This window comes from Camelus dromedarius, unplaced genomic scaffold (assembly GCF_036321535.1).
Source record: "Camelus dromedarius isolate mCamDro1 unplaced genomic scaffold, mCamDro1.pat HAP1_SCAFFOLD_114, whole genome shotgun sequence".
NCBI classification, from domain to species: domain Eukaryota; kingdom Metazoa; phylum Chordata; class Mammalia; order Artiodactyla; family Camelidae; genus Camelus; species Camelus dromedarius.
In genome coordinates this window covers 7,230,526-7,256,689 of record NW_026989787.1, presented here as the reverse complement: position 1 = coordinate 7,256,689, position 26,164 = coordinate 7,230,526, and the positions used below count along the sequence as shown (strand labels likewise).

Genomic DNA, 26,164 nt, shown 5'->3' with positions numbered 1-26,164 from the left:
TTATAATTGCTTGTTCTCTCTGTATGGGCAGAACCCTTGCCCCCAAGTTTCTGTTGAAACTCAGGTTTCAGGGAAGTGTCTTCCAGAATAATTTTCCTTGTATACAGGAGGTGGAACTGGAAATTAAGAGAATGGTTAGGATATCAGAAAACTAGACAAAATGATGACAAAGGGATGGATATCCATTCAGAGGAGAACATGAGAAAAGAGAGGGGAGAATGGCAATCTGATAGGGGACACTTAAAATAACCAACGTCAGAAAACAACCTTTGGGAGGACATTTTACTTTTCAACAGGAGGAGATCACCAAAAAGGAAATCATAAAGTTGGCTTGGAATGTGTGCCATCATCCTAAATAGTCTTAAGACGTGTGATGTGATATGTCGAGTTCTCTGGTGAGTGGAGTGATTAAGCTGTAATGACAGCTCCACAGGGCACAATGTCAGGAACCAGTCCCATTGCTTTTCTGTTGAAGAGGGCAGTAGGGTGGAGGTGGTCTTCCATTTTCAAGTTCCTTCAATATGCTGGTCCTCAAGCCAGTGCATATGTATCTGGGGCAGCTGAAAAGAAGAAGGATGAAAAAGGGCTTTGAAACCCTTTAAAATTGTACTCAAAGAACAAGTGACACTTACTTTTATATGTGACTGACTACAATTTAGTCACTAAATCTAGCTACAAGTCATGCTGGGAAATGTTCCCAGATAAGTACAAGTATCATTTCTACCCAGGAAAGGAGCAGTGGACATTGAATGATAGATAACTGGCAGTCTGGCCCACATCTCCTTTAATAAAGAATCAGTGTAAATCCTCTTATAAACCTGTAGTTTTATGACTCTCAACCCTTGTCTCACAGAAAAGAAAAGTGAGTTTCAGAATCAAGAGTAAGCATTTGTGTCCTGCCTTCCTCTGCTCTAACGTCACTTGCTCTCAGTAAGTCAGCTGCTCATTCAGAGGAGAAAATATTTCTCAGATGCCAAAAGCAAAATTGATCTATTGTGAAAGAGTTGAAGTGTGTTCTAAAGAAACTTTAGACACTGCTCAGTCCTCGACACTGAAGGCCTTCAGGATGTTTTGTGATTGTTATAATTATTTTTGGTTCCTTTAAGTTTGTGCTTAGAGCATGGGACAGGTAGCTTTATTTCATTTTAAATATATTTGGATGATGCTATTCATTGAGTAAATGTTGGTCGGACTTAATGCATATCAAGATCTGTGTTAGTCCTGATAATTCCTTTAGAAGAGAACAAAATATAGATCAAATTGTGATGTGTTACAGACCCCCAGACACTCATAGTACAATGAGAAGATGACAAGTATTTCAACAACCAGCATTAACAACTTTACCACACATACACATGCCACATATAGAATATGTTATGTTATACATGCTACAACATGTATGCTACATATTATATTATACTATAGTGTATTATACTATACACTTTACTGTAGAGGTGAGTAATACTTTCTTCCCATTTTCCAGGAGATAAATCCTTAGTAATTTGCATTCAAAGGGAAAGTAGAAGAAGAAATGTTTCCACTTGTTTTGGGAAAGAGACAAGGTGTAAATATACTCAATCAATAAGACAAATGATTTGAGGGTACTTCCTTTTTTTATGTGTTCCTCAATACATGTACTTTCTTGCAGAAGTGTACTTGAGCATTTTGATCACTAACATATACATATCATGAAGATGCTGGGTGAAGATAAGTGTTTCAATAGGAAACTCCATAGCATACTCAACTGGAGAATTCTGCCACTGGCTAGAATGACAGATTCAGTGTAAATGTCTAAGCACAGCACTAAGACGATTTAAGTTTCCCTTTTGTATGTGAAACACTGAGGTCATGCTTCTTACATGCAGCATGCTTGCGAGGTAATTGGAGTAGGTGATCAGGGTAATCACACTACCTGTGGATGGCTGGAGGGGATGGTGGGCACAGAATGCTCTGGAATATGACACGATAGATTACTACTCCTCTTACAATGTGTACCCCCCCAAAATAAGCTACTTTTTAGTATTATATATATAATAGTATTATAGATATATATAATATATCTCCTTAGGTATTTAGTTTAATTCAATTAAACTTTTGGACAAATTATGCAGTGTTATACTCTGTCAGAAAACCTGATGTTACAGGTAAATAGAATACAAATTTAACACATTTTAATTCCCTGTGTAGAAAAAATAGAACACTTTAACATGAGAAAATTCACAATTTCAAAATTTTCATATCAATCTTTAAAGGCCACTATCTGCTTTTAGCTTGGGGAAGCAAACAATGAGGGCTTTTGTGATTGAAACAACGTGGTTTCCCATTTTCTCTATGACATATTGTCATTATTCAAATCTAATTTAATCAATCCATCTTATTAGTGTTTTCTGATATTAAAAAGTATATAAAATTACATTTTATTGAATTATAAATGTGAGTAAAATAGCTATTAATATTTCCTGTGGGTTGATGTCCATCCACCAGAATGCAATTGTACTATTTTATTAAATTCAAAAATGTTTCTGTTTCTGCTGCCATTTGGTTTGCACATTCTGTGTCTTGAGTGATGTTCATAAAGTTTTCTTAAGATTTGTTTCTGCCATTGCCACAATACAACACATTTTTATAGTAATACATTCCTTTCGTATTTTAAGACAAAAAGATGTAGTATTTTGGAAATATGGTTATGTTTCTAACAATCCTTCCTATGCTCTGGCAATCAGAGGAAGTCAAATTCTGCATTTTCTAAATGTTTATAAAAGCTTTATAGCTACCACAAATAATTTTAATATGAGGGAAAATAAGACAGAATAAAATGATGCTGACAATATAGAAAATAGTATACACATATAATATTTTGATAAAAAGTGCATTTAGACAACATAATAATATTTAATTTTCATAACATTCTGGTGCAGGAATGCTATTATCTATAATTGAAGAGAAGTGAGTCCGAGAGTTCAGTAAACATGTTCAAAGTTGCACATTTTAGATTTCAGATTCAGAACCACACAGTGAATCTTGTGACTCCAAATCTCTTACTCGTTCTGCTAGACCATGTTACTTCCAGAAATAGATCCAGGCAGCCCAGATCTATCTCCACAGTTTACTTTCTCAAAAGAAATTTCAGGTAGGCCAAATTAAATAAAAAATTGAACATCTATTTTTTTCTCATATTTAATTCAAGATCAAATTCCCTCTTCTAAATGTGTCTTTATATTTGACATTCACTTAAAATCCAAGTGCCTTTTTAAATGAGTTTAAATTTATTGTCTCTAGTTTATCTTTTAAACTAAGTAAATAATTTTCAACATCAGCCTCTACTACCAATTGAAACTGGTTAGTAAAAATGACTTTCCTTGTGGTCATATTTTTTAAATTTTGTTTTGATGGGGAGGTATCTATCTATCTATCTATCTATCTATCTATCTATCTATCTATTTATTATTTGTTTGTTTGTTTGTTTATTTAAATGAAGATACTGGGGATTGAACCCAGGATCCTCTGTATACTAAGCATGCACTCTACCACTGAGCTAGAATTTTGTTATAGAATGAACTGTGTCCCTGTATAATTTGTATGCTGAAGTCTAAAACTTGGCTGCCTCAGAATGTGACCTTATATGGAATAGAGCTGTTGAAGGTGTGATTAGTGAAGATGAAATCATGGTGGGCTAGTGTGGGTCTGTAACCTAATACGAACGGAGTCCCTGTGAAAAGGGAATATTAGAGCATGGATACACATGGACACAGGGAGAATGCCACGTGGAAATGAAGGTAGAGATCAGGGCAATGCTTCTTCACACCAAGGAACGCTAAGGACTGCCAGAAAAGCACCAGAAACTAGGGGAGAAACCCTAGAAGGAATCAGCCCCACTAACACCTAGATCTCAGACTTTTAGCATCCTAATCAATAAATCGCTGCTTAAGCCATCTAGTTTGTGGTATTATACAGGCCTCATCGTTTAATACATAGCCTTTTCCTTTCTTTATCAAATCCAGTATTCTTGTCAGGCTCTTTCATCTTTATTATGTCTCTAAAAAATTTGGATTTACCATCCCCTATAATGCCTAAAATGCTGGTCTTCTTAAGGATCGTCCTTTATATACAGTTTTGGAATAATATCAAAAGCTGTGGTTTAAACTAGTACTCATTTATATACCAAAATTGCATATGTCTTCTAAAATCAGGCACAGACTACCCAACATATCTAAAACTGAATTCAGTACACTTGGTGCATTTCCCTATCTTCTTATCTCTTCCCCACTCTCTATTGCTGTAAGTCACTCCTTTGACTCAGTTACTCCAGCAAGAATCTTGAATGAAGGTCAATCTATATTTGCCAACTTCATGTCCTACTTTTAAATAGTACATAAGCCCATCAATTCTATCTCCTTAATAATTCTTGAATAAATCCACCTTTTTATAACCCTTTACATTCTCTCCTGGTCAACTTCAGTACTTTCCTAGCTAGCCTTTCTGACTTCTGCTTGTGTATTCCCCCAATTCATTGCTGTTCTGTTTAAAGAACCATTCTGTTCTGTAAGATATAATACAGTGTATTGTGACTTTTTAATTTTATTTTTCATTTAACTCAGGAATAATTGACAAATAAATTGAAATTGTGATTCTTTTTTTTATTTATTTATTTTTTATTTTTACCAGTGTTCAGCAAAATTTTTCAGTTATTCATGGACATATACACACTCATTGTCACATTTTTTTCTCTGTGAGTTATCATAACATTTTGTGTATATTTCCCTGTGCTATACAGTGTTGTCTATTCTACAATTTTGAAATCCCAGTATATCCCTTCCCACCCTCCACCCCCCTGGTAACCACAAGTCTGTATTCTCTGTCTGTGAGTCTATTTCTGTCCTTTACTTACGCTTTGTTTTTGTTTGTTTGTTTGTTTTTGTTTAAAGCATTACTGAAGAGAAAGAAAGAGGCTGGAGGAATAACTCTCCCAGACTTCAGACAATACTATAGAGCTACAGTCATCAAGACACATGGTATTGGTACCAAAACAGACATATAGACCAATGGAACACAATAGAGAGCCCAGAAATGAACCCACAAACTTTTGGGCAACTCATCTTTGACAAAGGAGGCAAGAATATACATTGGAATAACGACAGTCTCTTCAGCAAATGGTGTTGGGAAAACTGGACAGCAGCATGTAAAACAATGAAGCTAGAACACTCCCTTACACCATATACAAAAATCAACTCAAAATGGATTAAAGACTTAAACATAAGACAAGATACAATAAACCTCCTAGAGGAAAACATAGGCAAAATATTATCTGACATACATTTAAAAAATTTTCTCCTAGAAGAAATCAAAGCAAGAATAAACAAATGGGACCTAATGAAACTTACAAGCTTCTGCACAGCAAAGGAAACCAAAAATAAAACAAGAAGAAAACCTATGGATTGGGAGAAAATTTTTGCAAGTGAAACCGACAAAGGCTTGATCTCCAGGATATATAAGCAGCTCATATGACTCAATAAGAAAAAAATAAACAACCCAATCCAAAAATGGGCAGAATACCTAGACAAGCAATTCTCGAAGGAAGACATACAAATGATCAATATGCACATGAAAAAATGCTCAATATCACTAATTATCAGAGAAATGCAAATCAAAACTACAATGAGGTATCACCTCACACCAGTCAGAATGGCCGTCATTCAGAAATTGTGATTCTTAATACACATTAATGAGAATAACAGTTTTTAGATGCAGTTCATTTATGCAACACATCTTTCTATTTTTAGCATCTAGGTTTCTTTAACCTTAAAGCATTTTGATTTCCATTCTTTGTAATGATGAAACATTGCAGATTTAAATAAATTTACATCAGTGTTTTTATTATCTGTTAAGTTTAAAACACCATAAACAAAGCCTCTTTTTTCCCTGTCTACTTCACCTTCAAACCTCCTGCCCCTCCCCAAAAACATGCATACACATACACACACACACACACACACACACACACAGAGTCATCACTCTCTCTTTTTTTCTCAATTGTGTCAGCAACATGCCATGGATATAGCAAACATATTTCTTGGTTGGTCTTTTTGTGAGTCTGAATGAGGTTCTTATGCATCTGTAAGTGATTGATTAAAAAGAAATTTTTGATTTCATAGAAAAAGTGGTAAAATGCTTTGGAAAGTCTTTCAAAATAGCATTCCTAAACTTGAAGTGGAATTTTGACATTTTGGCATTTAACATTTTAAGTTTTATCCATTTATTAAGCAATTTAATGTGTTTTTGTCACCTGGCCTTTTCTGTCTTATTCATATATTTCTAGATGGTACAAATTTCTTCCCCAAAGAAAGTTCATAATGGCAAGAATCTTAGTTATATTCTTGACTTTGTGTTCTGTAAGGTTTTATTGAACCATACAATTCTAATAGCATCTTTTTTCTTTTTTGGTGGAAATGGGAGAATAAAAAATCATTTGTATCATTATAAGTCAAATACTACTTTCTTTCAATAATTAAATATTTTAAGTAAACTGACCTATTAACAGTTTAACTTTTTAATTTTTTCTTGTTCATTTCCCACCATGAAAATCCCTAATTTTTAGCACAGTAAGCAAAATTTCCTTGGGTGACTAGATCTTAGAAATTGGAAAATGCATTTGCTCAGGCAATAAGGGCTTTATTATATCAACATATTTCTGCCATGCTTATAAAATCATTAAGCTGACACCTTTGGGAAGATTTTAATTAATTACAAAATGTCAATTAATTGATGGAGTAAAATGAACAAAGGTAACATGGAACAGATTTAGCAGTATACGAAAGAGTTGGATATCTTCAGTCTATGCTTGATAGAAAGTTCTAATTTCCCTATCTTGAGAACAAAGTACACTGGACTTAGACATCTGTTTCCAATTATGCTGTTAAGGAGATTTGGGCCCAGGTAGGTCACTTAACTGATGGACATCTCTTTTCTCATAAATGAAAGGACAGGATCAGAGTAGGTAATTTCTAAAATTATTTCCAGCTCTAATATTTTTTTTTGTCAAAATCTATTAGCCTCAGTGATACACGTTGTCAAAGACTAGAGATATAGAGAATGATGATGATGATAATGATGATTTTGATAATGTCTAATATTATTAAGTGTTATATGCCTGCATTTGATTCCCTAATTGTTCTAATAGGGGAATATTACTGCCTTCCATTTTATTAATGAGAAAATTGAGGAAAAGATAATTTAACTAATATGACCAATATCATAAAGCCCTATGCCAAAGTCAATTATTTCAAATATTAAACTTTATGGAAAGAATATTATCAGTGTTCATCAGTATCCTTTCTGTGCACCAGCAAGACTACATTATTTATCCACTTGAAGATCATTAAGGTCATGTGATTAGCTTTGTCCAATGGCCATGAGTCAAATTTACATGTATAAGTTTTGGCACAAAGCATGGAAAAACCAGCAATGGCTCTGCAGGTGCCTCTTTTTCTGAGATGCCCATCAGGAGGCAGTAAGCTCCATATGATGTTGCTTCAAGATGGTGGTACTTTCCTTTTATTCTGAATCACTGAGTTGCTGGTTTTGGGACAGTTCATCTTGCTTCTTATCTGGATACAGACTTTGCTAGAGTAAATTCTAAATCTTTGTTGTTTAATCCACTGAAATTTGGATTAAATCCACACACACACATATATGAGGACATTTAGCCTATATACAAAATCAGGACAGTTTCATCTTCAATGAAAGTTAAGGGCATGAAGCTTTGAAAGTTTTCCATGTTATCAATTATACCAGTATTTCCTGATATAACCAGCCACCTGGTAGTTAGCATTGGCTACCATGAAAATATTCTTAAGCATGAATCATTCTCTCCTGCTAGATTATCTCCTTTTTTCTCACTTCTATCTCTCTTGAAACCTCTTATTTCTTGCTCCCAACTTCTTTTTTCAGTAAATACATACCTTAACAACTCCTCTTTTTTTTTTTTTTTTGGAAATACTCTTTCTTTCAAGATTGAGAAATAGTATGAAATATTTGATTTTCAATACTGATGTTTAATAGCAGTGTGATCTCATCGAAGTTATGTCTCAGTCAGATTCAATCTGATAATGAAAACAAATATGAGTATTATGTGAAAAGGGGTTAGATATGTGATAGCACTTCCCCAAATTGTGTGTATTGCTGGGGTCATAAATTTCTAAAAGGGAGAATTGGAGGCTCATGGAAAAGACAATAACCAACCCTTTGAAATAAAGCAGTTTGGGCTGCCCAAGTGGGTCTGCAAAGGAGACCTGGTGCAAAAGATTATGGAAAGCTGCTGTCTCCACATATCTGTTGGGTCTCAGTGGCTCTTGGTCAGCAAGATTTTCATTTGGGAAGATGATGTGGGTGTGGAGCCAAAGACAGCAAGAACTAGCTAGAATCCACATGTATCTCTTTGTTACTCGTACCTCTAAATTAACAGATTTCAGATGAGCTGCTTTATTTTCCCCTTCCAAAATTTGTAAAAAGAATTTCATATTTGGGCCAGTTAACAAACTATCATACAGGATAGGGGATTCTTGTAAACTATTCTAGCTTAGCCAAGATGACAGTATAAAAAAATTGCTGCAAGTCAATTAATTTTCCTGTCCTTTAATTTCTTTATTTCTAAAATGTTTGATTTTGCTTCAGCAACTCAGTGTCATAGTTGTTGGAATCACATGTGAATATACACTGAAAATTACATTAATGATAAAAATTATTGTTGTTTCAAAGTAATTGTGACAACATATTTTAAAATGATTTGCCTAAACACATCAATCTGTGAAAATAAATATTTCATACATTTTAAAAATAGAAGCCTCTTGAAACAGTGTGGGCTTAAGTTGTCTTGTGTATATCTGCTTGTTCTATAGTCTATGATTGTAGATTTCAAATTTTTACAGTGCAGTATGCACAATTTACATAAAAAATTCAATAATCATCTGTTAACTAAATCCTTACTTGTGACTTATAAGATAATACATTAATAATTTAATGTTCATGACACATACAGACAAAGAGGTGGATAGCTTACAAAATCTATTACATGGAATTCTGAAGTTCTTGTACTACCAAGAAAATTATAAATATAGATTTGAATTTTATGTAACTGCTGCTCTGATAAAATTAGTTGGAAGGAAATTCAGTGCTTTGAGTTTTTAATAGTTATGATTTTTAATACTTATTTACTTCAATTTTAGCTAATGAAGAGTGGAGACCAACACACATTTAAGCTGGTAATTTCTACTTCTGACCAGAAACACATAGGAACTGTGTATAAATAAATGCAAATGCCATTAATGTATAGATTTTTAAAGTTCTACTATATTTTTCTTGGAAATGAAGAGAACTTTCAAAATTATCTTTCTTAATCCTATCATTTGATAGATAAAAAAAGAAAATTACCCAGATAAAGTAAGAAAAATTATATAGATCATAAATAAACTTTTTGTATAAGTTACTAAACTTTTCATGTGCCTGCTTTATTTTATTATTGCTTTTTGTAATACAACTGACTACTTACACCAACCACCAATTGGTATATATGTTACCAATTGTGCACATATTTCTATGATTCAGTCATACAAATGTTGATTATGGTTTGTTCCAAATTCATTTGGATTTGCAAACCTAATCATAACTAAAACAACTGAGGAATTAGAAATTCATTTTAAACAAAAATCAAAGGAGACCTTGCAAGATACTATCCCAATCAAACCTATGGCCCTATTGCAGAAAACAGATTTTAACAAATCTGGGCTAGGCCTTGTTATGTACATGGTATATAGACTGAGGTTCAAACCACAGTGCCTGATGTTGGGAGTATGTGGTCTTATTAAGATAGTGAAAGACATGTAGTCAGTAGTTACAGAGCAGTGCAAGTATTTGACAATGACTGTTTCATAGGAGAGGCAGTGAAGAATTCATTTCTGTGTTTTCATCAGAGACATAGAGTTCAAAACAATGACTTTGGTCCTAAACTTAGGAGATTTTATACTACAATAAATAGGAGTAAGGAGGATGTGTGGATACATTGTGTTGTGCATGTGGGGGCACACACACACATGCCTGTTGTGGGCAAAGGTATGTGTTATTGGCAGGGTTAGCTCGTTTAGCCAATACTAAAAACAAGGGGTGGGACATAGATCCCAAGTGACTTTGTGATTTTTACTATTAATAATTCTAAAGAAAAACACTGGCAAAATAAGTAAAAATTACAGAGTTTTCTAGTTTTTAAATCCAAAATCTGTTTATTTTTTCAAGCTACTGTTATTCTTAGTGAAGGGGAATGACAGTTCCTGCCTTTTACAGTGAAGGAATAAAGAGTATTCATGATGTGACTTTTCATTAAAATATGAAATTTTCCATCCTAAGGTCCTCAAAAATGAGTTATTCTACCCTGATCAGAAATGGTCCTCTGGGCATTGGCTCATATGGGATAATTTAATGGAATTTCACATTCTGTAATTGAGACTATATGTTCATCTAATGATGCCAAGCATATTTTAAAAACCCCTCAATGCTGAAGTTTCAGTCTCCTGCCATGATTTTTCATACCTCTCAGTTGATTAGTAATTCTAAATGACAATGCAAATCAAAGTGAATTTTCATATTGTGTTTACACCATTAGTGAAAATCTAATTAAATATCTAATAATTAATGCAACTCCTTCCAGGAGAGTTAATACATTAGAGAATGTCAATGGGGAATATCCAGTGGGAATATTACCTTCATTGTTGTGTTTCATATTGTGAATTGAGTGAATTATAGTGTATATTATATTTTATATGCATATTTTTTAAAAACTGTGTGGGCAAGACAATCTAGTTCTTGGTACAGTAATGTAATTTTCTTTTAGTTGGACATTATTATATTGATGTCTTACACCAGGTCACCCAGTCAGCTTAGCCAGTAAACATTTAGAGAGTGCCTAATATGTGACCAGCACTGTGTTAAATGTTAGTGATATAGAAAGTGTTAATATAGAGACCTTTTTCTCAAAAGGCTCTTTTCTTAAATTACTAACCATTATAATTAACTTAAGCTTCTAATTTTCAGTGGGGAATTTTTGAGTGGAATTCAGATAAGGTTATGGTGTGTATTAGAATATCCTTTGGCATTCTATTTCCACATGAGGAGTATTTATCTTCTCCTACTTTTGGGCTTGAACTTGTAACTTGCTTTGGCCCGTAGGCTATCAGCAGATATGATGTGATGCAAGCCAAGGCTTGAAATGTGCTTATGCACTGGGCTTTCTATCTTGTACTCTACCTCTACCATGAGGACATGCTGAGTAGACTGATTGGCCTCAAACAATTCAAAGGCACTTAAGATTAGACCTGAACTGAACCCATGTACTGGAAGTAAACCTAAGTGAGGGCATCAGAGTTCTCAGCAGAGCTGGCCCAGTGGGTCAGCAGTTTGAGGTAGAACCCCAGATGAACAATTAGTCAGTGCATAAGAATACTTAGCTTTATAAGCCTCTAAGCTTTGGGATGTTTTGTTGCAGACCCATAGCTGACAGACACAAATGAATCTGTGGTTTATAGTGATTGCAATAACAGATCTGTTTTTCTTTTTAGATCTTGTATTTAAAAATATTTACAAGAGTATAAATATGTGTTCTCTGTTTTAAGGAAACAGAGGCTTCATCATTATTTAACTACAATTTAAGAACCAAGCAACAAAGGCAGAAACAGTGAAAACATCAATGGTATAAATGTAATAATATGAATGATTCTATTCTGCCAAATGTATCCATGACAATTTCTTAAGTGATCATCAAAGTATAGGCAAATTATTCTCCTCAGAAGGCCCTGTAAGCTCCCTGTGTAGTTAACCAGCTTACATAATCATGGAAGACAGTGATGGAGTTGCTTCTTGATTTAAAAAAAAAGTTGTGTCAGCGTGTTTAGGTAATTTTTTAGAGTTGTGTTTGTGTTTCATCTGAGTTGGCTCAAAAAATGACAAATAGGCAACATAAATATAAAAATTCAAGGACACTAAGAGAAAGAAATATGTGCTAGACTTAAAGCCATTAATATGCAATTGTTAACACCTTAAAATAAAGCACACTCTTATTTTATATTATACACCTCTAGTCCTTAGAGCTATGTCTTTCATGATGTTGGTATATCATGTATGAGCAATAAATTGTATTATGTGACTCAATGATCACACATAAATATATTACTAATGAAAATTTAAATGTTTAGGGACCTTTGTATTGTTAGTCCTTGTATAAGTTACTAAATTTACTAAAACAACCTTTTCATGTACATATGTACATTAATAATAGAAAGTCATCTGGCATAAATTAACTGTATTTTCAGTGATTATAGTCACACCTCAAATCTCTGGAAGCAGTTATTTGGTACACTTTGACATGGACCTTTTAAAAACTAGATTAAATTATTAGTAGCTGTAAAATCTCTGACAAGAAAATGCTTCTTTCAGCACATTATATATAAATATAAAATTGAAAGAAGGACGTACCCTCCTGTGAGAAAAGCAAATGTAAATATCCAGTTGTGTGGATTAGGTGAAGCAAGGCCCTAGCGTTCACTCTACATACTTTTATAGTGGGCGTTTTTTCACCGTGACTCTTTCACCTCAGGTTGACTAAATGTGACTTGTTCACAACTCAAAATTTAAATAGTTTGAGCTCATGTACGCCTTATGAAAAAAGCGAGATTCAGCATTGCATATTTAACTCTTAAAGTGTAAACTGTCTCATATTTACTATCACACAAAATAACAGAACAAAAATAGGTAAATACAGTAGAAAAATATAAATCTGTAGGCAAAATTGACCTGTAAAAATAAATGGGATTATTCCAACAATGCAAATTAGTTTGCCTGTATACAATAAATTAATGTAGTATGGCACATTAATAGATTACAAAACTACAAGGGGAAAAGCAATTGATCATTTCAGAAGATGCAGAGAAAATACGTGATTAAAGTCCAATACTGGTCCTAATAAAAAGCTCTTAGAAAACAAGAAATGAAAGAACTTCTTTATTCTGACAAAGAATACCTGAAAAAAAAAAACAACAAAGTAAACTATTGTGATGAATACAAAAAAGGTAAAAATATTAACTTCAAAATTAGAAACAAGTTAACAATAACCTCTATGACCTCTTCCATTCATCATTGTAAGGGAGGTACTTAAGACCTTAGTAAGAAACAGAATCAAGTGTATTATTTACTAGAATCTGAATGAAGTAATCTAAACTGTTTATGTTAAAAAAACCAAAAAGATAGGTATAAAAAGAGTAGTTTTCAGAGACTAAGTATCAGGTGTATTTCTATGCCTAGAAACAAAATGTTAGAAATGCAATAAACACATACAATTTTAAACACAGAAAAATATGAAGAAAAGAAATTCACCAAATAAAAGTCTTGCATGCCATCCGAAAAAAAAAAATATGACTGTGTGGAAATGCATTAAAGATACAAAAGTAACTGGATAAATATAGCTTCTTCATGAATATGGAAAGCCAATATCTTAACCATATAAAATCTTACCAAAGTGATTCAGATTTAATCTCTATGATTAAATTCTGGCAGAGGTTTGAATGGTAATCAACAAACTTACTCTAAAATTTATATGGAAAAAGACACAGCCAATAATAGTCAAGTTATTCTTGAAGAAAATTAGGTGAGTGTAAATTCCAGCCATAAATATTAGCCAGTAACACAGCAGAAAAGATAGAAAAACATACAAATGTGAAACTTTAAGTTTAAACTTTAAACTTTAAGTACAAGAGATGTGGTGTTGGGGCAAGGAATAGCGACTTTATTTGGAAAGCTGGCAGACCGAGAGGATGGCTGACTAATGTCTTGGAGAACCATCCAGATCCAGTCACAATACAGGCTTCTTTTATACAAAACAAAAACAAAAACAAAAAACAAACAACAAAAACAAGGGAGGGTGTATGGTTGGTTGTTGCAAACTTCTTGCTGTAGAAATTCTTTGTTCTTACAGCTGTCCATGTGGGTCAGTTCATGGTGTCCCTGTAAACCTCCAACAAACAAGTGTTATTCTCTATTCTGCAGCTTCTTATCTTTATGTGAGTGCAGAGCTAGCAAGACTAAGCCTAGGAAACAGGGCACAGTGGTCAAAACTAAAGGAACAGATCTAATAAAGAGTCAGATTTGTTCTCCTCTATTACATTAACTTCAGAAAATTATAATATCCTTATAAATTAAAGGTGTACACACACGAACTGCAGCAATTTTTTTCCTAAGTTACCTTCAACCTTCTGCATGTGTTCTGTGTTCACCAAGATAAATATACAAGTATGTTCATAACATCATTGCTTATAGTAATCAAACATTGTAAATAACTCAAATATCCACTTTTTGGAAAATGGATTAATGGAGTAATTTCTAAGTTGCATTCTAAAAATTTCAGTTTTATAAAAACTAATAATTCTAAATATAAAAATTGTAGTAAAGTGAATGTTTCAGGGGAAATTGAACAAAAATATAACATTTAATAAATATAATTGGCAACTTAAACTAAATGATATCATTTTATTGATATATATGTGTGTTCAAGAAATTATAAAGAAAAGCAGGAGAATGCATTTTAAAATCTCAGGATACCTCCATAGTGAAGAAAGAGAGGTAAATAGGATAAAAATAAAAGCACATTAGGGGCTTTAATAATAAAGTACATGCTTTAGTTAATTTCAAAAAGAAGGTTCATAAATTTCAGTTAGCCAGACAATTATCCACTTTTGTTGTTTAAATTTTATCTTACTTATTTTTGTGAAAATAGTACAACTTTAGCCTTAGGAAATTTGTGGACACTTCCTTTCTGACTTACTACATAGTTACTTTTTGTCATTTTTATATGTACCTTTAAAAATATATATTCTGTGAGGTGTACAAATTGTTAGACAAAAGTTGGAAACTCTATAAGAAAATCCTCTCTATACTTTTTTTTGTCTAATTAATCTAGAAAGTTTCAAGGGATTTGTTTGTTTTTATTACTGTAAATCCTCTCACTTTAATTTTGAGTTTCTCAATATCCCGACATCCTTTTTTTTCAGTCTACCCTATATCTACATATATGAGAGGACCAAGACCCTGATGCCACAATCATTCTTCCCAGAGGAAGCCCATGTCCTGGGATCTATAGGACCCAGCAGCATATATAAATATATATTTATCTACACTGGCACATTATAATCACTCATAATTACCTTTGGACTCACTTTTGGTGTTGAATACTCTATATGTCTGGACAAGTGTACAATGGTATTTATCCATTATTACAGTACCACACACAATTGTTTCACTGCCCTAAAAATCCTCTGTGCTTTACCTAATCAATCTTCCCTTTCTCATAACACTTAGCAATTTTTCATCTTTTTATTATCTCCATAGTATTGTTTTTTTCCAGAATATCATGAGGTTGGAACCATATAATACATAGCCTTTGTAGATTGGCTTCTTTCACTTATCATTATACATTTAAGGATCTATATTATCTTTCTATGGCTTAATAGCTCATTTCTTTTCAGCACTGAATAATAATCCATTGTCTGATTGTACTATGGTTTATCCATTCTCCTACTGAAGGATATTTTTGTTGCTTCCATGTTTTGATAATTACAAACAAACCTGATGTAAATATCCTTGTGTAGGTTTTCATGTGGACATAGTTTTCAGCTCCTTTATGTAAACTGCAAAGAGTTGACTTGAAGGATTTTATGGTAAGAGCACATTTAGTTCTGTAAGAAACTGCCAAACTATCTTCCAAACTGTTTTAATCATTTTGTATTTCCATCAGCAATAAATAAGAGTTCCTGTTGCTCTACATCTTGGCAGGATGTTTGGTGTTGTCAGTGTTCTAGATTTGGTTAGTCTAATAGGTATGTAGTAGTTACTTCTTGTTTTAATTTGTAGTTTCCTAATGACATATAATGCTGAACATATTTTCATATGTTTGCTTGCTATCTGTTATCTTCTTTGGTGAGGTGTCTGCTCAGGTAAATTGCTCATTTTTTAAATCAGGTTGTTTAATGTTCTATTGTTGAGCTTTTTAGAATTCTTTGTATATTTTGGCTAATAGTCTTTTATCAGATATATTTTTTGCAAATACATCCTCCCAATCTGTGGCATGTCTTATCATCCTTTTGACAATGTCTTTTGCAAAGAAAACAAATTATGATTTTTTTAAAAGTTCAGCTTTGAAATTATTCCTTTCGTTGATCATGCCTTTGGTGCTTTATCAAAAAGAAAAGTGAACAAAGTCAAAATATGGACTAGATAATCCTTTAAATAACAGAACCAAATTTCCAAAGATGGAGCAAAATACCATAATGTACCTATAATATAAAAACCAGTTAAAATGACTAGTTTCTTGATATAAAGTAGAAAATATATAAAAATATATAATCAGAAAACATTTAACTACAGAATAATAACTATCAGGAAAAAACAACAAACAGGTTGTTTTTTATATAATATTGGCAAAACTGGATTAAAGAAGACAGCTTCTTGAAATTTATGTTTTGTAGAAAAGTCATCCTGAATTTTAAATTCTAGAAATAGCCAAAATATTATACAAGTATGAAATAAATGAAGTTATCTTCAGTGATATAAAGAATGAGGGGTTTAATGCCTGAAAAACACATCTGAAGGAAAAACAAAAGAAAGTCACACAAAAAAATGAAAATAAATGAACAAAGTTTTATGAGGAAAACAAAATAGACAGTCATAAATAAATTAGTCAATAATACATATGGATAAGCCTAAATTGAGTCAATTTTCCTATTAAAAGACATTAAAATGCATAGATTCTCAGATATTTGGGGGGAATCTCTATGATATTTGGAAGAGGAACACTTAAACATGCTACAAAAATTATTGAAAATAAAATATGGAAAAAGAAACACCAGAAAGAAATACCTATTACTATAAAAAGTAGTTATATCAGTTTTAGATTTAAGCAACATAAAAGAGCAAGGGTAAATATATTGGAAATGTCGTGTTTTATTTCTCAGTTTGGGTGGTAGAGTAATGGATATATATTTTATAATCATAACCTGTATGTATCAAATGTTTCATAATTTAGAAATGCAAATAAAAAAATATAATCAAATCTTACTGTAATGTAACAAATAATTAAACATTTTTTTGCATGTAATTCCTGGGTATTAGTTATGTGTGTGTATGTTATATATATGAATGTTTTTGTGCTAGAATCAAATTATGCACACAATTTTGCTCTATGAACATTAGACATTCTATATTGAGAATCCCTTATGGTTTTAAAAGACTTTAAATATAATTAATAACAAAGTAAATTTTTATTTGTGAAAACCATAAGAAATATAATTACTCAGCTTTACTGATGCTGTTACATTGTTTTTAATGCTTCACACTGGCATTTTTCTATTAAAATAACCATTCTAATATCTCTTTATTTATGCATTTGAAACGACTTTAACTTTGTAATTAAATTCTCAAAAATCTTTAGTGAATAATATAGGTTATGAAATTTAGAGACAGAAAAAATATTACTCACAAGCCCATAATTAACTAAATTTAATCTTTGATATAGAGACTTCCAGGACGGAATCATTAAAAATGTACTCAATATTGTAATCATAAATTTTGCACAGAAATTTTAAAATGTTTTACATATCCAAGAAGTCATTAACTCTGTTTTCCTTTTCTTCTTTTTCCCCACTACTTATACCTGATATGGATCAGTCTTGAAGGGATCATCAAGAGGACATGACTGCTGGAATGTGTTTCACTTGCCTTCTCTGAAGAAGCCCCACCAAGTACTCAGCCTTGTGACAGTAATGTGCTTGTTGCCAAGACTACCTGGACAGTATTTTAAGGCTTTTATATAAACTTTTAAGATTCTGGTGGGGTTGCGAGGAGACTCTTGTGGCTGCTCAAGACAAGTCTCATAAGTAAGTTATCTTGCTGAAAAGACCTGCCACCCACTAAACTGCAGTGCTCTGCTTCTTCCTATGGTCTCTCCTTCCCCTCTGTGTTGGACCAGTGCGTGGATCATCAAGCAGACTGGGCTGAAGTACATCCTCCAGCAATTCTCTCTGTGAAGATGTCTGGGTGTAAATTTTTTGGCATCCTTTTTATTTCTAGAAGTATATTTGGTTATCACTCTCACAACTGCTAATTTGTCCAGATGCATAGTTTTAAGCTTAGAGTGATTTATCTTCCATTCATCATGATGAAAATGTCTCTCCTTACACAGATTCATTATCACGGTGGCCCAGTTTTTTTTTCTTTATTTCAATTCGAAATTATATAGGCAGAGGTATCTTTTCATCAATTGTGGCATCAATGTTTTGAACAATTTTAATATACATGCTGTTTACTGAAATAAAATTGTATAACGTAAGAGTTGTGGGTTAAGTTTTATTTGGGGCTAAATGAGGACTATAATCTAGGAGACAGCACCTCAGGTGGCTCTGAGGAACTTTTCTGAAGAGGCAGGGGGAAACTCAGTATTATATATGTAATTTTAGTGAAGGGGAGTATGTGCAGTCAAACACACATTGAGTTCTTTTGCCAGTTATGAGGAGCAGACATCACTGTTAATGAATTTAGTGCTCTTCTAGATATAAGGAGATGCAAGAATTGGGGCTCATAAAATTTTCTCCTGAAAACATCTATCTGAATCTCTATTTTGTCAGTTTTCCCACAGCACAAAGTGCCCCATTCCTAATCTCCACCGTGAACTTTCAGGGAGTGTTGGAGGTCAGCGGCTACAGTGGCTCGTGATTGGTTACAGTACCAAGCAGAGGTAGATGGCAAATGGTATAAATGATTATTCTCCTTAACATTTTTATTTGAATTATTTTTTATTACTTTTTTCTCCATTATAATTTTATATTTTACTTGAAAATATAAAGACTTATGATTGATAAAAATTCACTGTTAAATCTTTTATTTGTAAATATTAGAAAAGAAAGTTATTTTTGCTATCTCAAGTTTTTTATACATTTTCTTTTAATTGTATCTGTGTTATTAACCATATAATAATCAATAATGCAAATTGATATAAAGTAACATGCATTTACAAAATCAAACAAGTTAGACTGAAATATCATTTTAAGAATTATTTTTATGTATTGGCATTTATTTTGAAATATTTTCAAAATAGACGTGATCCTCACTTTGTCTACCTGTAGATTCAATACCCTTTAACATAGCATTTATATAATCTTGTCTTACTTCTTACATTTTAAAAAATGTATCCTTTTCTTAGTACTTACTATTATTTTTTTAGGATAAATATATAGTTACCATTCCTTCTGATTCTTTGAATGTCTTAGTATTACTTTGGCTTAACTACAAACATAACAACCTTAGTGGTAACACAATTATAGAATTATAATATTTTCCTCAAAGCTTTATAGCTATTTCCATAATATATTGTGGCTAGTCAGTCTTTAATAGAAGAAGACAAGGCTATTCTTTGTTTTCTCTAGAGAAGTAATTTTGTTTATATTTTTTTCTGGTCCACTTTTAAATTTAACATTTTGAAATAGATATAGATAAATATCTATTTTGCATTATAATTAAGCTTTAAACATGGTATATTCTTTTACTTATGTTGATATGCCTATTTCCCTGCCCTGGGAACAGATCTGGGTATCCAACAGTTTGGCACATTTTCTTGGTTGTTCTCTGATTGCTAAGAGTCAGGTCATACCCATACTTTAGCAACTGCACTGGATGACTGAATTTCTAATGTTATTTCCTTCTTTTGAGCTGCAGTTTCATTAAATTTATGTATTATTTATTGTAGAAGCAAATAAAAGCTTATATTTATAGGTAAATGGCATAAGTTTTAGTGGAATGTGGAGGTCACAATACACATGTTTAGTTGATATAGATCTTTACTCTAAATAATGATGAAATTTTTTGATGTTAAATTGCCTTCCTGCTTTCCTTCCCTCTTCTTTTCTTTCTTTTTGATTGGTATTTTTTGCTCTAAAGTTTATTTTTTTTGGCAAAATCTTATTTGAATTGATACAGAGATGAAGGATACACACACACACATAAATGTCTATATAAACTCTACTAAATAAATAATCATAAAATCCCTGTTTCTCAAATCAATTCAAAATATTTTAAGAATGCTGCTTTCCTTGAATTAAACTTAATTCTTCTCCTCACTTATTTATTAAGCAGCATTCCTTTGTCATGCAGTGACTATAGCATTGTTCTTCCTGTAAGTAATTGTGTTTTATAAATTTGTAAGCAACCAGAATGATTTCAGAATTTGTTAAAGATTTACAAAAAATTGACATGATCTTAACCACATGCTGCTATTGCCAATATGCCCTTTAGAGTGATGTTTTTACTAAAAGCAATGTCTGACTCCTTCACATTCCTACAATAATGGCCTTATTATTATACTACAAAAGATGACATCTTCAAACAAAAAATGTCTAACTCTATAACAATATTCCATGAATTCACTTATTACACAATATTAACAAACTGCTTAAAGAATGAATCAAAACCATATAAGATATCATTTCTCATGTATTGGAAAAAAATTATACGATGAAGTAAATTAAATCTAGTAGTGTGAAAACATTCTAAGCCTTTCTAATGATAAAAATTTTAAACATAAAATATTCTACTTCAAAAATGCTTTCAGAGATGTTATAAATGGTGAGAAGATGTATATATCATATATAGTTTTCTGTTTATGAATTTGATTATATTATAGCAATGGAACAGTGTAATATTAAATTTTAAAAAATGCATATCAATTGAAGATATAAATTAACCTCAAATTTGGGTTGTAAATAATTTTATATTTAGCTTTCAGTTTTCTTTATGTGTTTTTATATAATTTCAGGAAAATAATTATCATATATAAATGTACACATCTGAGTCTGTATCTAATATGTCTCAATCTCAAGAGTTCTAAAACCCCTCAATTTCCTTCTTTCCTTCCTTCCTCTTTCCTTCTTTCCTTTCTTCTTTTCTCCCTTCTTTCCTATTCCTTTATTGGTAATTTGGGGTATAAAAGTTAATTGTTGGCAATATTTTATCAGAATTTTTAATGTGAATGAAGGATGAGAGATATATACATATATACACACACACATATAGTGATGATCCAACTTGGAATAAATATTCCCATATTTCTATGAAAAATTATGAATGCATTTAACTATAGTATGTTATTCCTTAACATTTTTCATAATATACAGTATATGTACTTACAACTTTATACTGTGAACTTAATTGTTTAATATCTACCTTCATGCATGGAAGAGTTTTTATGTTATTATAACGTATACTTTAATAATGTGATAAAGGAGAATGACATGGTGTTAAGAAATTATGTTAATGTAATGGGCTTTATGAATTCACAAATTAGCTGAGCACTGAGAGTGATTGGAATTAGATAGGCAAATCTCTTGAGGGGAGTAGGGCATTGATGTGTAAAAGATTATTTCTGAGAGTGAGAATAGCATGTGTATGGCCCTGTAGCATGAGGGAACATAGTAAGTACGAGGATTGTAAGACGTATATCTATGGTAATGATCATGAAGGTGAACAAGGAGTGATTTGAGGCAACTAACAAGGGTAAGGCCAAATATATAACAGTCAGCATATTACAGCAGGCTGTCCGGCGAGCCGGCCCTCCGCCCGCGCCGCGGGGTGGGCTAGCGCCCCGCGGGGGTCTCGGGCTCCCAGCCCACTGCCCCGCCTCCCCGCCACCCGCTAGGCGTCGTCCGGGGACGCCCCTTGCCGAGAGAGACCCTCAATCACAAGTCACCCCGCCCTCCCCACCCTCCTCGCCGTGCCACGCAACCCCGCCCCCGAACCGCCCTCCCGATCTCCGTGCAGTACCCCTCGCCCCTCGCCGGGAAGAAGTGACTCCAGCAGCCGTGGCGGCTCTTTGGGCCCAAGGGGCGGGCGCGGCAGCCATTGGCGGAGGCCGCTGCCTCCGGCTGTCAATCCCGCGGCCCGGCCCTGCCCCACCGGCGGAGCGTGGCAGGACGCAGGGCCGCGGGGGCTGTCGGGACGGCTCCAAGATGGCCGCGCGCTTGGGGTCCGCACCTGCTGGCGGCCTCGAGCCCCGTTAACTGCCACCGCTGCTGACCGGAGCCGCCAGTCGGCCTGGCGACTCCGTGGGCTGTCCCCGCGGGGCGGGAGGCCGCCATGGCGACCCTGGAAAAGCTGGCGAAGGCCTTCGAGTCCCTCAAGTCCTTCCAGCGGCCGCCGCATCAGCCCCCTCAGCCGGCACCGCAGCCGCCGCCGCCTCACCCGGTACCGCCGCCGCCTCACCCGGTACCGCCGACGCCTCAGCCCCGTCAGCCAGCACCACAGCCGCCGTCGCCTCAGCCGGCACCGCAGCCGCCGCCCCCTCAGCCGGCACCGCAGCCTCCACCGCCGCCGCCGCCGCCTCAGCCCCCTCAGCCGGCACCGCAGCTGCCGCCGCCTCACCCGGTTCCGCCGCAGCCTCAGCCCCCTCAGCCGGCACCGCAGCTGCCGCCGCCTCAGCTCTCTAAGCCGGCACCGCAGCCGCCGCCGCCTCAGCCCCCTCAGCCGGCACCGCAGCTGCCGCCGCCTCACCCGGTGCCGCCGCCGCCTCAGCCCCCTCAGCCAGCACCGCCGCCGCCGCCGCCTCAGCCGGCACCGCAGCCTCAACCACCGCCGCCGCCGCCGCCGCCGCCTCAGCCCCCTCTGCCAGCACCGCAGCCGCCGCCGCTTCAGCCCCCTCAGCCGGCACCGCAGCTGCCGCCGCCTCAGCCCCCTCAGCCGGCACCGCAGCCTCAACCGCCACCGCCGCCCGTCCACCGTGGGTCAGGAGCCGCTGCACAGACGGTGAGTCCCTGCGGGTCCCTCCCCAGCCCTGCGCGGGTCTCCGTCCCTCCCTCGGCCTCCCCCGAAGGCCCCGAGGCGGTCCGGGCACCAGGCCTCTGCTTTCCCGGCTGCGAAACTCGGGAAGGAACGGGGCTGTGTTGTGATCCGAGGCCGCGTGTCCCGTTCGGCTTCCTCTGGGCCACTCCCCACCCCTCTCCTTCTCAGGGCCAGGTGTAACATTTTGTCTTCCCTTTTCAACTGAGTGTTTAAAACAGTGTTTCAGATAACTGTCAAAACGCTATGCATGCAAAACCCTAGGTTAACTTAAGGGAAGGAGTAGGAGAGAAGAGGGGAAGGAGCGAAGTTCACTGGTCACTTCTGTGGGGGTGGGTTAGATGGTCACAGTGGTGAACGCTTAACTGCTACATGGCCCCGTGCGCTTACCAGCATAGTCGTTACTGTTACTAACCCCGGACAGCACTGGTGTTAAGGAGGCATGACCACGGACCGTGTGCTCATTGAGCTTAATTTTACACAAACTAAGATTTCCACAGAATCAAGACAGGCAGTAAACGCCAGCTGCAGAGGACAGCTTGTGCAGGGTTGGGGAACAGCATGGCATGATCAGAACTTTCGTTTGACTGGCTTGAAATGTAGAGGGAAAGGGAAATTTCACACTGATGAATCAGAGAGGAGATAGCTGTTTTTATTAAACTAAAATGGTTAAATGAGCCTTGTTGGTTAATGATTTGCCTTAGCAATGTGAATTTGGATTCTGCAAGTATTGTATAAGTTCTGTAAGAAGCTTGTTTTAAAATTTCAAAACTCTTAAGATATTAGAAGTTCAGTTTTATTTTATAAGAATTTTTTAAAAAGTGTTTATTTAACTCAATTAGAACTGAGTTCCTTTAACATAGACTTTATTATCTCATGTATTAATACCCTCTAGAGGTACAGAATGAAAAATGTGATTTATAAACAGACACATACAGACACAAGGAAAACAGAGTATGTAGCTTCAGTAACAGTTTAAGAGAAAAGTCAGAAACAGAAATTTTCCCTGGTCAAAATATCAAAAAAAGCATCTGGGGCTTATATCCTTTAATTGATTTGAGCTCTAAATGGACAAATACACAATTTTTTTTTTTAATTGCTAAGAACAAGATTCTTTTTCACGTTGAATAATGATTTTGGAGTTTAAATAAATACCAACAATAGAGCTATGAGGGAGGAAAAATATAAAATACTGATTTTTTTTTTTAATCTCACCGTAAGGTGCATTCTTAAATACCTAGGAGTGAACTGTCATGATTTGCGCAACTCGCTTGCAAATAGTTCAACAGTATTAACAATGATTGAATTTAGATGGTGGGCATATGGGAATTTATCATCCTATTAAACAGTTTTCTGTACTTCTGAGACTTAGAATAAAACATTGGAAGGAACCTGTTAGACATAATGCTCTATGAGAAGTAATTTGTTCCCTTTGTGAAATTCTAGGAAGGTTAAATTGCATGTTCATAACATCAAGAAAATCACAAGCATTTACGATGTAATCAGAACTACCTGAGGATCTGTGAAACTTGGTGAGTTGGTGGATTTTTTAAAATGTCTTAAAACATTTTGTTTTTACAAAGATTACAGGAGTAAGAGAAGATAAATTTTAATCAACTCTTAATATTTTTTCCTGGTTGATGTGATATAATTAAATGTGGGGAAAAAAAGGTAAATTCTAAAAGGAGACACTACCTTGATGGTTTTCTATGGAGGAAACTCAAGCAGGAGGAAGTTTAATTTAAAAACATAAATTACTGCTCTTTATAATACATTCTAAGTTGTCATTCTTTTGAATGCCTTCCTTTCCAAACAGGTGTGTTATTCTGGGAGATCATCAGGACTTCTGGGTATTTGGAGGTACTGAGCTAACCAGTGGAACTGCTGATTTATAAGAAGTTGTCCAGAATTTTGGAAAACTGATTAGTAGAGGTAAATAATATTTCCTTGGCAAGTGATGACAGAAAGTGACTTGAGTGAATTTTCCTTTGTTTTTAGGCAGATGTACCTAACCATGTATGTTAACAATGATTACAGGCTGGAGACCGAGAAGAACTACCATTTTTGCCAGCTGGGATGCAGAAAAATTTGGACTTCTGGGTTCCACAAATGGGCTGAGGTAACTAAGACAGAAAACGTATCTTCTTGGTCAACATGTATCTCAGGGTAATCACAGATGTGTTCCATTACCTGATATTGTTTTAATTTGGATAAATACTCAAGAAAATTTAAGAAATAGAGTTTGCTTTTGCTTTTACATCAGTTTGGTAAAACAGAACAACCTCTTAATTACTAAGTACAAACCAAGTTTTTCATTATTTTAAAAATATTTTAGTTTCTATTTGTATTTGTTTTGTGATAAGTAAGTAAAATCTGTAAGCTCAGAAAATAGTCAAACCTAGGAAGCTGCTTCTGACAAGTGAATTAGCTTATTGAAAATCTGATATAGATCCTTGGCATTAATTTTCAAGTTTTTACAGTTTCCTTGGATTTCTTCTATCTAGGAAAACAACATGCTCTTTTAAGATGACTATACTCTGATTATAGTCTCTCCTTTATGGATTCCGTACTAAATTGTAACCATAGGTATATTTTACCATTTACAAAATTGCCTGATTGGGAAGTATAATACAATCATTTTGTAAATTGAATTACTCTAAAATTTCAAGGATTTATTTTTAATTCAATTATGATTAATTTTCATTTGTCACTGGCTCTTAATGCTTTATTTTAAAGTGTCTTTCATAGGCCCCCTTCTTTCGTCTTCTTCCCTTAGGCTCTCTGTCCAGTAACTCTAAGTTCTTACATGTTCATGGTAGGCTTGTGTGTTTTTTTTAAAGGCAGGTGCACCAAAAAGCACTTTCCTGTGACTATCCTCTGTTTTGTTCATCATTTATGAGTCCAAATTTTATAGAATTGATTTGAAGGATGTCATATCTTTCTTATCATTGTGTCTGGTTTTTAAAATGCTTTCCTTCTGACTCATTTCTGCATACTTTAAAATAATAATATGAATCAAATAAGTATGGGAATAAAATCACAGTTACTTGTATCACATTTGATTCCATTTATATTGCAAAGTCTTATTATTATGTTGGTGTTATGAACATGCATTTCATAATACACTTATTTAGATGAATCAGATCTTATTCATTAAGGTCATTTACTTTTAGAAATATGTAATTTCTTGTGAATACATGTATATAGAAATACATGTGTCTTTCTATAATTTAAGCAGCTTAGAATACAGATAAAA

At 34.7% G+C, this 26,164-nt stretch overlaps 2 protein-coding genes across 3 annotated transcripts in view; one reads left to right on the top strand and one right to left on the bottom strand.

The window, feature by feature from the left end:
* The window catches only part of LOC135320670 (actin-related protein 3B-like), an 876,522-nt gene that overhangs the window by 92,921 nt on the left and 757,437 nt on the right, over positions 1-26,164 (bottom strand).
* Positions 1-26,164, top strand: part of LOC135320668 (putative N-acetylated-alpha-linked acidic dipeptidase) — a 498,181-nt gene that overhangs the window by 454,721 nt on the left and 17,296 nt on the right. For 2 of the 3 annotated variants that reach the window (XM_064483792.1, XM_064483791.1), the window contains exon 1: positions 24,869-25,027. In XM_064483792.1, the coding sequence (XP_064339862.1) occupies positions 24,927-25,027 (101 nt within the window). In that variant the 5' untranslated portion in view covers positions 24,869-24,926. Of the gene's footprint in view, positions 22,876-24,354; positions 24,441-24,724; positions 24,841-24,868; positions 25,028-26,164 lie in introns of those variants that run through there. The other variant, XR_010379921.1, reaches the window with a different exon arrangement.